This window comes from Cydia amplana, chromosome 1, assembly GCF_948474715.1.
Source record: "Cydia amplana chromosome 1, ilCydAmpl1.1, whole genome shotgun sequence".
NCBI lineage: Eukaryota > Metazoa > Arthropoda > Insecta > Lepidoptera > Tortricidae > Cydia > Cydia amplana.
This window is the reverse complement of record NC_086069.1, coordinates 10,348,697-10,361,909: the sequence shown is the minus strand read 5'-3', so window position 1 is coordinate 10,361,909 and position 13,213 is coordinate 10,348,697. Positions and strand designations below refer to the sequence as shown.

The following is a 13,213-nucleotide window of genomic DNA, read 5'->3' as shown; positions in this document are numbered from 1 at the left end:
TAATTTAATGACTAAAATATAATGTCCTCAACGACACGTATACCCAATTTCATTTAAATTAGAACAAATTTACTTAAGTCATTGTGTATCAAACTATCCTCTGATAGTTCAGCTTAAAAGCATCGAAATGCCGGGACGTGCCGCTAGCCAGCCGTGTGTTCCAAGTTGAATGTAAGAACTTCACTTCGCTTCGCTCGCTCGTTCGATTATTATTTTTTAGGAATCGAACTTTATTAAAAAAGTTAAATTTTAATGGAAATATGTCGGCGCATGTTCGAAAACATTTTTTATAAATTTCAAATGAAGCTTTCTCAAACGTAAGTGGAAATAGTGTCATTAGGTTTGTAATAATAGGCTGCGAAACACCGTGTTGCGCGCGCTAAAGCGCGTCACAACCAAATCGACTTTCTGCAGTTATTTAATCTTTGGCCACAATAACTCCAATTTTATTACACTTGGGCTCAGCACAAGCATGCAGAATACAAGGAAGGCACGGAGCGACGGGCGACACAGCCTCCTCGTCTCAAAGCCAGCAAACGACTGCCGGCCACGCCTTTTTCGAGCTACATTCGCACAAAATGTTGAAAAATATTTGATATCATAAAAAAAAAAGATTAATTAATATTATTCTACGTTGCATTTGTAGTGTCGGTTAAAACATTTATTTTAGTTTAAAAATAACTTTAATCGAATAAACCGTTTAGTAGAAATTGGCAAAGTTAGTCGGAAAACGGCATCTCGTAATGTTCCTTTTTTCGAAAAATTATAAGTCACAGGAAAAAAGTCAAACGTTACAAATGTTGTACATAAAACGTAGATTCATATATATTTTTTTCATAATTTTTTGTCGAACCGTTAAGAAGATATATACTCTAGAAAGTAAGAGTTTACGGCCAAAAACGGCGCGTAGCGCCTTAACTTGCTTATGTACGCGGTAAATTCCATCTTTATCACACTCAAGCCACGTAAGTCATAACTCCTGGACGCACGCAGGTAACAGAGCCAATTTCAGGCATGAGCGGTCGTGTGCACTAGGGGAATAATCACCTTGCCCTTTATACCTAACTAACAGTCTCATAACAAGCTAATCTATGGTAACATGATATCCATTGTGATGTTTAACAAGTATGTGAATCTGAGCATAGAGGAATAGTTATTAGCTTGGAGCTTAGGCGTCGATACTATCAAAATAGACCGCTAGTTGGCAAGTAATTTCATATCTCGGATGTCACGAGTTTACGTGTACCTATAAATTATGAAATTTACTAGAATGTAAAGTAAAAAGTAAAATTTTATTTTTAAAATCAGTCAGTTACATTTAGATCGATTTAGTGGATCACACTAAGCTATGCCTATCCCGTGACTCCACGTAAACGCATTATGTTAATAGCTATTTTTGCATATATGTTTACCTAAAGGACAAATTTATATTTTAGTAATACCTACATGTTAAACACAATGTAGAACTAACGGTCACAAGTAAATTAAACACTAAAAAATATATGGTTTTTACTTCACATTATTTTAAAAAAAATTCTGTCATACCCATACATACCTATCTAATTTTTGCCATGTACTACCTGAATTGCTACATCAGTAGCAAGCAGTAACGTGTCGAAACGTTTCTATCATTAACTTGATCATCGAGAGTCGATAGCGTTCGCGTGAGGTGAAATTGCTATGATCTTTGTATTAGTGATGGGTAGGACATCAATTTAAAATGAGTTTGTATGAGTACCTCATTTACTAAAATGAGGTGTTACAATGTCTTACTTCAAATGAGGTGAGGTACTAGCATATTTTCAGCGTCGACTATTCCATTAATTCCAACGGCGACAAAAATATTTAATGTATATACATATTTATGTATTCATCACTTCCTTTATAAATAAATAAATAGTAACATTTAATTGGAGTGCAATTCTGGAGGTTAAGAATAGAACTTTTAGGAGAAAGATAATTTTAGAATCAAGTAAAATGAATAGAGGAGTGAAGTAAGACATTTTTGCGGTACGAAGTACTGCGACAAATTAACAAAATGAGTGGTACAAATGAGGTGCCTCACGAGTGAGCGACTCAACACTACTTTGTATGACTCAAGATGGTTGCAATTTGACGTGACCTTACCCTGCGGTTACGACTTCAGGGCAACCGTTTATATGCTCACGAATTTGGTTTCTACGTAATTACCGTGGTGATACCTAGATACCTACCTATATTGTCAATTTTTTGGATAATTATTATTTATGTAGTACCTACCCAAACTTTATATGTTGTCATATGTATGACCAAATTTTGATGAATGCTGGTGACGACAAAGCATAAGACAGTCTTATTTACATTAGTCATGGTATTAAAAGTAACCTTCCCGGGCTCTTAAAGTGGTTATTTCACAATAGCATGTAAACTATCATATGATCTGACAAAGTTTCAATCGGGATGTAATAACTAGATTTGTTTACGTGATTGCGTTCCCGTTCCTCAACCCACCGACGGATCGGCAACTGATGTTCACGAGGTTTCATTATACATATTCTTTAATCGCTTTGGTGATGAAATAGGAACATGGTGCATTTCAATAAGTGATTAATGCTAATTGCCAGTTTTGACGGCACCTGTGCTACAGAATAGATGCCATTGCCATCACGAGCCTGTTTGAAAAATTCTTAGCGTTTGAATTAAAAACAGGAAAACCATCAAAGTGCTTGTAGATAAAAAAATATCAGATTAAAAATAATAAAACAATATATATTCAGTACGAGTAATGCTGATGCCAAAAACAATCAATAAACAATACCTATCGAACACACCCCAAACACATCATTATGGCGCTGTTCCGAACCTCCTACTCTAAAAACGTTCTATCGCCCATCTAAGTTAGAACAAACAAGTATAATTTATAATTTGTATGATATATCGATATGCAAATAGTGGGAGTGGTGATCGATACAGCGTGTCGGTATCGGCTTAGCCGATTATTCGATAGTATTGTCGTAACAACAGCTGATACGTTTGAATGGGCCTTATCTTTACATCAACTATCATGTTATAAACGATATTCGCCAAGAAAGAAAGTATGTACTTGGTTATGACTGTTATGAGGCAAACTTGTTCAAAACAACTTAAATGTATAGCGCATAATGTAAAGTTAAAAAATATAACAAGTACCTACAAGAAAAGTTATTAACTGAACGTATTAAAATTGATATCCAGTAATAAAAAAGTTGCCATGTTTTTTGCTAAGAACTAAAATGAAATCATGAAGCGTTGTATGTTATTTTAACACAGCAATGTTGTTTTTAACAGACAGTTTTCAAATGATATTTGATACTTACAAAACGTTCGACAGCTAATTGAGCTTCGCATCTTATTTCGTACCTATTTTATTCGACCATAAAATCACAAACAAGTACAGCTAGGTCGTAATGTTGTAGGTAGATTGAATAAACATTTTCCTGGAAAATAAACACGGATGTTTAAACGTGAATATAGATAGTTAAAATACATACATACAAACCATCCGATCGAAGTGACCGCTATTTACTCACCTAAGCCGTAAAGAAAAGTTTGGGTATTATTTTTGTGTGTAAGCTAGAAGCAGTGGTTAAGCGAGTGAGGTGTTCAAAATGAGTCAAACACAACTTTTTAGAATGTTTGGCCCGCGTATAATACCTAGCTAAATTCTGCTGCATCACTACATAGTATAAAATAAAGTCTCTTCCCTGTCTGTCTGTATGCTTAGATCTTTAAAACTTCGCAACGGATTTTGATGCGGTTTTTTTAAATAGATAGAATGATTCAAGAGGAATGTTTATGTATAATTTGTTAACCCGTGCGAAGCCGGGGCGGGTCGCTAGTACTATAATATTATGTAACTTGCAATGAGGTAGCATCGAAAACTGCGACATTACTATTTTGCACTTTAAGTATATATATGAAGGGTACACGGAAAGAACATGTCTAGTCACTTTAGTAACATTCTTAGTAATGGCAGTTTTAAAATTTGGAACAATGTCAAAATGTATGGAATTTCCGTGACCAGGACTTTATTAACTAAAAAAAAAGTTGCATTACATATATTATACAGTGGTAGCAAAAGATGTAACTACTAGTTCATTAAGAGCTCTACATTTTGAGATGAAAATCTCATTTTCCGAATAAAGTGACTAGACATGTTCTTTCTGTGTACCCTTCATATATACTTTTATTATTGATCTGAGATCATATTCAATTCCTTTTTATTTTGCAGAAATGTTAGAAAAGTGAATGCCATTATAAAATCGAATTTTATGTATAGTTATTATGTAGTAATTTGCGGTTTTTGAACGCATTATAGAGTTTTTGTATTGCATAAGAATTCTACATCAATAGTAATATACTGGGTAAATAATATGTCATGTATGTACGTACTAATAATACCTATGCCATGTTCATATCTTTGTAAATATCCATAAAATTTGAAACTAAGTAGGTAGACCCTTTGTCTTTCCGTATCTACGACTTAATTTTAGCTAGGTTAAAACTAAAGAAGTTTATTAAATTGTTACTATAAATAAGGTCAAAATCCGGGTTTAAAATTGTGGTGAAAATATAACCAGCTAGAAATATTACATTCAAGTAGGTAGGTACGGGTTCATTAAAATTTAAATGCGTGTATAAATTAAATATTTTCTTATTACTGGACTTCAGCTAGACAATTAACTTTCTTATCGCAATTACCAAATTCTTGTGAGCTGTGGGGTCAAAAATTAATTAAACGATTGAATATTAAATTATTAATAAACCGTACCTAATTAGGTACTTCATCAATATTCAATATCGGAATTATTTAAATCTTTTACGTCAAGAAACGGTATTACTTAATATTACGGCTATTTCGAACGGACTGAAGATGTAATCGAGTAATAGAGTTCGTTTTATTATTACGGTATACCAAGAAATACGTAATACTACTTAAGTTTATGAATAACTAAAACTATTAGAGAATAATAGACACTTTTGACCCATGATTCCATTCTTTATTATTGATGGTGTACCAAATTCGTACTATGTTTTGAGTATTTATTTACTTAACAATAAATATTTAAATGCCGTTTCAGAGATTGTGTTGATATTGAGTTCAATTCAAGTCAATATAGTCCAACACAACATATATAGTATATATTGAATCTATTCGTTATTCCAACAACAATATTGTACCTACCTACTCGTACTTTATTCCAATTAAAAGTTATGGGGAGAAGAAAAATTTAGCAACATTAAAAGTATTTCAACGATACGAGCATTTCTCTACGTTAGCTGCTAGTATTTTCTAAAAAGAAAGATAAACATTTTTCTAACAACGTAAATAGATACCAAGTTTCAGCGATTCTATTTTTAGCCGAAATATAACGAGACAAGTTGTCCAACTAAGTAATAGTTTACACAGACAATAGTCCAGCGTAACAAATAACAATCTAACTTTTTCAATCAGTCTAGTGATTGAATCTTTCTTAAAGAAGACAATTATAATAAAAAGGTCTACAAAACTAGTCTCCATAATACTGGTATATTTATTGTATATGGCAACTGCGACATAAAACCTTTTTTAACAATCAAAGTCAAAGCGTTTGTGCAAGGGAATTTAGAGATGTTGATTTATCGAGCAGGGTTGTCAGCAAAAGCGACTAAATTGTGTAAAAGGGGAACGTAAACATGGTAACGAGTGACAAGAAAAAGTTGTTTCATTTCAGTGAGGTTTAAGACACGATTAGCGAAGAAAGTACTAGAACTCACCGATCTTTTCTGATGGTGATGGTGCTCTAGCTTCATGTTGGCACATCGGTTGAGTGCAGTCAGCCGCCTGAAGAGGGACTGCAAAGAATCCGCGTCCAAGAACGGGTGGTCGTTCTGTACCCCCGACACGTCGATGGGAAACTGGAGGTCTGTAACAAACGAAAAATTATGATGTTAACCTTTTTATTGTAATTTGACATATCCGAAATGACACGCACACGTGAACATAGCTGTATTTATAAATACAAACATTGTACAAGCTAGTATTTATAAATAGCTAGCTAGTACAATTTATAAATCTTGAACGCGTATGCGTAAGTGAAAAGCGTTTTTGGTGCCATGCAAACAATACACGACGTCTTTAAAGCTGGAAACAAATTATCGGACGCGGCTGACGGACGCGGCTCACAGCCGCGACTTATAGGTATCTAGATCAGCGGTTCTCAATCTTTTTTTTTGACGGAACCTTTTTGGAAAGCAAAATACTTGATGGAACCCTACAATAAAACAATAGTTTTTAGAAGTGTATTTATTTATTGATAAGCATAATAATTATGCTTATTTTATTATTCTAAATTATTCTAAATTCTTGCGGAACCCCTGCAGGGGTGTCGCGGAACCCTAGGGTTCTGCGGAACACACTTTGAGCATGGCTGATCTAGATAATGAATATACACTGAACTGTGCAAACTATCGGAGGTAAGCCGTGGACGTAACCTTGAGCCTTCGGACATCCGACAGAAATCTGGCGCGCTGGATGTTCCTGACTGTGCACACTTTTATGTCGCGCGCGTCAGCCGCGTCCGTCAGCCGCGTCCGATAATTTGTTTCCAGCTTAATGCGTTTAACATGGTATTAAACTTAGTATTTCTCATCTACTTCGACGTTCGACATTTCGAGTAGGTAAACAAAGGTATAATTAAATACCTACAACGTAACATTATGTAAGTACAGTAAAAGCTGCAGAGGCGAATACAACTATATATACATAATATCTAATATGTGTTTTATAGGGAGATATCATAGGAAATGTCATTCAAATTCTATGAATGAAACTTGCCCGTCGCGTGAATGTATGAAATGAATGGGCATCTACGTCACACAATTTGTGTTGGTGTTTAATATCAAATTCTATTCTATCATTCAGTTAGGACAGAACAATAATTGTCTTTATTGTGTGAGGTGTCTCAGTATCAGGAGCGCAAGTTATCTGCCTGTGTTTATCTATTCTATCTGGTAGGTATCGAATTATTTATGTCTGTATTATTTCTAATTGATTGTATTTTTCTGTATGAATAACGGGCTATTTTTGTATGGATATTTAATTGTTTAATAGCAGTCACATCGTGTTTAAACATATTTGTGTGTTGAGTTCAACACCTATTAGGTCATACATATTTTTCCGCTTTCAAAGATTTGAAGACAGTTGTGAATCAGGACCGATCATTAAAAATTACATCATGACGTCACAGTGTAATTCTCATATATACATATATAGTAAATAATCGTTTTGTCGTTTCATAAAAAGTAGCTGTTTCGGTTCAGTAAAGAGCCAGTTGAATCAAATGACGTGAAATGTTTTTTTAAAGGACCTACAGTAACAGTATTTGAATACCCTTGTAGGGTTGATAGCTGCGAGTAGATATTATATTATAATGTTATAAAATCCGCAACAAATTTTCAACTGAAGCTGAATAGGCCGTCACGCATATGAAAAGGTTTCAGTCCAAACAAGGGTTTGTTATTCCTATAAAATTATGCATACGAGACAATATACATAGACGAGATAATACCTACACATGGACCATAAAAAATTGTAAAGCAAAAGGCAACCCATGGCCGTGTGCTGGGTATTTTTACACGACTGCCAAAAAAAAAGGAGTGTATTGTTTTATATATCTGGGCTTTGCTCTATATCTACTGTTGTACCTATGGTAGATACCACTTAGCGTAGATGCTAAGTTTTAAGGGCTTTACTAGGTATTTATTTTTTCACTAAAAATATATATATTTTAATTTTCAAGTTGTCATGTCATTATTATCTGTATTTCCTAACAATATAGTAGATATGGTGTATGTAGTATATGATATTAAATAAATTAGACGTGGCAAATTTCTTCTCAATCGTATAGGTATTTAACTTAATGAATGAATTAATGAAATCTTTATTTCAGGCAACTAATGTGTATTGCTTACAAATATACACACATATATTACGACTTAATAAAAGCTTGTAACACATTGTATTTAAGAAGATATTCTCGTACATGTATTTTAGCTGATGTTCATCTAAGTATACATCATTTTTACTACACACAATATTCTATATTGTAAAAATATTGGGGGCGGGCTGGTTCCGGAAAAGGTTTGAATATACTTTAGTCTCAATATACATACATACACATATGTACGACAGGGCACCTTACCTACCCCGAAATTAAAAGTCTGTTTGGGATCAAAGTACGAGTACCTGTAGTACGAATTGGTTATACCTACGCCTTATACGGGCTTCTCTACATAGTATAAAACAAAGTCGCTTCCCGCTGTCTGTCTGTCTGTATGTATGCTTAGATCTTTAAAACTACGCAACGGATTTTGATGCGGTTTTTTTAATAGATAGTGATTCAAGAGGAAGGTTTATATATAATGTGTTAACCCGTGCCAAGCCGGGGCGGGTCGCTAGTAAGTACATATATACAATAGTCTACAAACTCTACAAGTCCTTATAAAACAGATGGAATAGGAGTATTGTTTTCATTTCGTGTGTGTTTTGTTATATTTACGTCTAAAACAAAAGTAGACATACGGCCCAATTCGAACCATGCTTAAGATGTCATAGCGATACGATACTGATCTGTCAGTGTGAACAGTGACGTTTTTGTTTGAAACAATGTCATTTATAAGCATTGTTCGAATCAGGCTGTTAGGCGGTGGCGACGGGGAAACTGGCACAAATGTACGAGTTACTATAAAAATATCTATCACTAACTTGTAGTGCCTATAATACAAATTTAGGAAATCTCTCGATTACACCAGATCAACTCTTTATTGTACAAAAAGACATATTAAAAATGACATACAATTAGTAAAAAGTACAAAGGCGAACTTATCCCTTTGAGGGATCTCTTCCAGTTAACCTTTGAGTAGATGAGAGGAGAAAGTGAAAAGAGGGTGACAAATGCAGCAAAATGTACAACAAGGTACCAGAAAGATAAAGGATATAAATACATACAAAATTTATAGGATAAACATACACATACACACAATATTACACAAAAAGGAATGGGGAAAATACACTAAATATTGGAAAGAATTAGAAAGATATGAAGCAACTATACAATAGAAATATAGACAAATTAATCAGTCAGATCAGATAGTCATAGCTTCTTTAACCTCTCCTTGAACGACGCAACCGATTGTGCCTGCCTGAGCGAAACAGGCAGCTCATTCCACAGCTTCACTGGACGGACTGCGAAGGACTTGTTGTACCCTCGAGATTGTCTTTGTAAGATCTCTCTTTGTGTTTTCAGCATTTCCAAATGGAATCCGTGATGGAACAAAAACAAAAGCTGACGTAGAACTGATAACTCTGATTTCAAATACGATGGCATTGCAATGAGAACAAAGGGGTTGAAGTTTTAATGTCTTGTATAATTTCATATTTTAAGCAGTTACCTTTTTTCTGGGTCCTTGCTCAATATCAAAATAATTGTACCATTGCAAACTAAATTCGGAAATGTTATTTGTTGATCAATAAAAATTAAGAGAACATCAAGAAGAGAAGTGGTGTGATAATAATAATATATTATTGTACTTATATAATATTTAATGCGTCTGGGTTCACCTCGTTCATAACTATTTCAAATCTACTTATAGGGTAAGTAGTTCTCGATATACTTATCAATGACATGCAGACGGACAGAGTCCCACCATAAGGGTTCCTTTTGACCTGTATGTATTAACTATGTAATGGAATCTTGCAAGTTAAATTTGATCCACTTCCCGGTTTCCGATTGAGCTGAAATTTTGCATACACATGTAAGTCGGGTGACAATGCAATATTATGGTACCATCGAGCTGATCTGATGATGGAGACAGGAGGTGGCTATAGGAACTCGACCTGTATGTAACTATGTAATGGAATCTTGCAAGTTAAATTTGATCCACTTCCCGGTTTCCGATTGAGCTGAAATTTTGCATACACATGTAAGTCGGGTGACAATGCAATATTATGGTACTGTGACAATGTGTCTTTGGTTTCGGAAGGCACACGCGACACTGAGGGTGCAGAACTTCACCCTTTCGAATTATTTTTGAAGAGTCCGGGACGCACACGCGCGATGTGTGTCAAGCTCGGAGCCAGATCGCATTCTGCCGAGCGTTCCCGAAAGATCGCCGTGAGTTATGATTTTGGGACGGGGAGGGTAGTTGGAAACTGCACATTGTCACAGTACCATCGAGCTGATCTGATGATGGAGACAGGAGGTGGCCATAGGAACTCTGTGATGAAACAACGCAACCTAATTGTGTTAGGGGTTTTTAGAATTGTCTCGATGGGTATTAGTTGTCTGTCGTAAGAAAAGTACAGTCAGCGATAAAAGCTTGTACCAAAAATGAAATTTTTGCCAAAAACTTATCACCTTTTCGGTAGGTACGAAATCCTATGTAGGTAAGTATATTCTCAATTAGTGTCCATGTCGGCGGCCGATCGTAAGATCAGGCAGATCGTAATGTTCCTGTGTAATTTGACGATGGTGACATTAAACCAATATATAGGTAGGATAGGTTCGTTAGGTTGCTTTAGATGCCCGAAGGGCAAACTGCCCAGAAATAGGAGCCCCGCGTAGCGGGGCTCCGTCGACTTAGGGAACGGGTCAAAGATTTTCACGTTTCACGATATGCCTAAGAATTTCACGATATGCCTGATCTTACGATCGGCCGCCGACATCCATAACACGAGGTGATTTTGTACAATAGCCTTTTGTTTCGTGTGCTTGAAAAGGGTCCATTCAATAAACTAGTCATTATTAAGGCATCCGTATTATTAAGGAAAACATATTACGTAAATACATAGCAGAATCTTTAGTTTTGGTAGTTAAATTATGTTATCTCGGAATTGCTCATTGATTCTGTAGAAAAGTTCCATCATAATTTTTCTACGTGATTTCGTGACTATAATTATCTATATTCAAACCCTTTCTAATCTTAAAATTTTCTTTATAGAAACTGTGTCAAAGAAGTAAATGTATGTGCTGTTATATTTATAGGTCTTTGTAAACCTAGCCGAACTAAACTCGATTACGTTGACAGCTGGATATATGTACATAAAGCTAAGTGTTCACTCTCCATGTATATAAACAAACATACAGGTTCCCGTTACATATCTCTATTGTAGCATTTTAATATTTCTTATCCAGCCGTATTTTGACGACCGGTCTGGCCTAGTGAACCTGCCTGTGAAGCCGCGGTCCTGGGTTCGAATCCCGGTAAGGGCATTTATTTGTGTGATGAGCACAGATATTTGTTCCCAAGTCATGGTTGTTCTCTATGTATTTAAGTATTTGTATATTATATATATCGTTGTCTGAGTACCCACAACACAAGCTTTCTTGAGCTTACCGTGGGGCTTAGTCAATTTGTGTAAAAATGTCCTATAATATTTATTTATTTATTTATTTATCGGCTTTATAATATTTTATAGGTCTCAGTTGAAGCTGTTGATTTTTATAGGTGTTTCTAAATGTATCCCATTTTAATCTACGACCACATCACTGAAACTAGGGAACGTGTCACAATCATTATAAATATTGTGATGGTAACTGACTTGCGATTTGCGCTACAGCTGAAATGCGTTCGTCTGTGTGTTCTTTCCTTTAGTAAACTGAGTTAAATCCCGTCCGGATTCCCGCACGCCAGCAAAGGGTACATTTCCCACTGAAATTTGATTATTCCGGAAATTTCTGCTACGAGTAGTCGAGTACGCCTTATTTGTAAAGGTTAGTTAACGTCGCTGAGGGTGAAGTGGAAATATTAGCTAATACGCTCGTGTATAATATTGTTTTTGTTTTGGTTCAAAATTCGCATCGACGTGAAATTGTCTGCGCCATTTTTAGTGAAATTACATCTACTAAAACATTTTAAACATTTTTGATAAAATTAAAATTTTCCCTATTTTCATACAAGGTTCAACTTTTTGAAAACTCTTATCTCCATCCTACTTGCATCTGAGTATGAGACTTCATTTGATAATTCATTTCTCTATGTTTTATTAATAATAATTTTACTTAATATCACATATACTACGAGAGTATACTGCGAGAGCATAGAATTGTGAACCTTATAACATGAAATTTGAAGCAAATATAAACAATGATGTAATGTATATTGTGTATTTATGCTCCTACATAGGTATTACGCTTGTTAAGCGAATTATCCAAGTCAATAACAGCCTTTTTTCAATATATTATAAAATTTATCGAGATCGTAAAAGGCATTTTTAAAATAAATAATAAATAAAAATAAACGCAAATAAAATTTATCCTATTTTTAATGCCCTAAGTATAATAATATTTTTCTCATTTAATAGTACGAGGTAAATATAAACTCGCAACCCATCAGATATTAGCATTTTTCGCAAAACACCACGATCCCTCCGAACAATCCCTCCAGGCAATCTTCAAGTCACCAGGTATTCATAACTGGGTCGTTCACAAAGCCTTCGGTATCGCGTGACGGCATTTCCGGTCCGACCGGATATAGTGGGGGAAGCTTCCGCCGCAGCCGCCTGTCCCGCATGTAGGTCGTCAAGGAAATGGCTGTGAAAAACTGATTTCCTTGGTGGTGGTGTGATGGATGCTATCGATTTTGATATTGCGTAGACTATTTCCAATTTGGAGCTTGCGAATGTGGGGTATTATATTAAAATACCCTGGTGACTTCAATCTCAGTAATTGAAAGAGTTAAAATGAGAGCTACAATTCATTTTCTATCTATACGGACGATTTTTTTTACACATGATGGCATATTTTTAAATATTATTCGAAGTCGTATAGTAATAAGTATAGGCACTAACGAACAGATAGCATGAATCAACCATGAATCAACCACTAGCACTTAGCTATATATAAATATATTTTAAAGTCGGTAAATAAGTTAGGTGGATTTTGCTCGTTTTAAATGTTACCTAATTCTCCGAAATGCCAAACTTGCAATAGACAGACGGCAAAATGTTTGCTTAAATACATTTTTCTCCTCAAATACCCTTAAAGCTTTTGACACGAGTTAATAAAATACAATCTATTAGTGATACTACATACAAAATAAAATCACTATTAGTATAAGCTTGTTAAGTCGAAAAGGGTAAAGACAATTGCCTAATACCTATTTAATTTTATGTAGGTAATTCACGAATTTTCCATTTTGTGAATACTATTCAATT

The 13,213-nt window shown here is 34.9% G+C and overlaps 1 protein-coding gene and 1 long non-coding RNA gene across 2 annotated transcripts in view; one reads left to right on the top strand and one right to left on the bottom strand.

The window, feature by feature from the left end:
• LOC134647652 (rho GTPase-activating protein 7) overlaps nt 1-13,213 on the bottom strand; it is a 357,578-nt gene that overhangs the window by 34,022 nt on the left and 310,343 nt on the right. The window contains exon 3 of the mRNA XM_063502011.1: nt 5,776-5,924. Within this exon, the coding sequence (XP_063358081.1) occupies nt 5,776-5,924 (149 nt within the window). The remainder of the gene's footprint in view (nt 1-5,775; nt 5,925-13,213) is intronic.
• The window catches only part of LOC134647718 (uncharacterized), a 235,435-nt gene that overhangs the window by 1,626 nt on the left and 220,596 nt on the right, over nt 1-13,213 (top strand). The gene's annotated exons all lie outside the window — the stretch shown is intronic.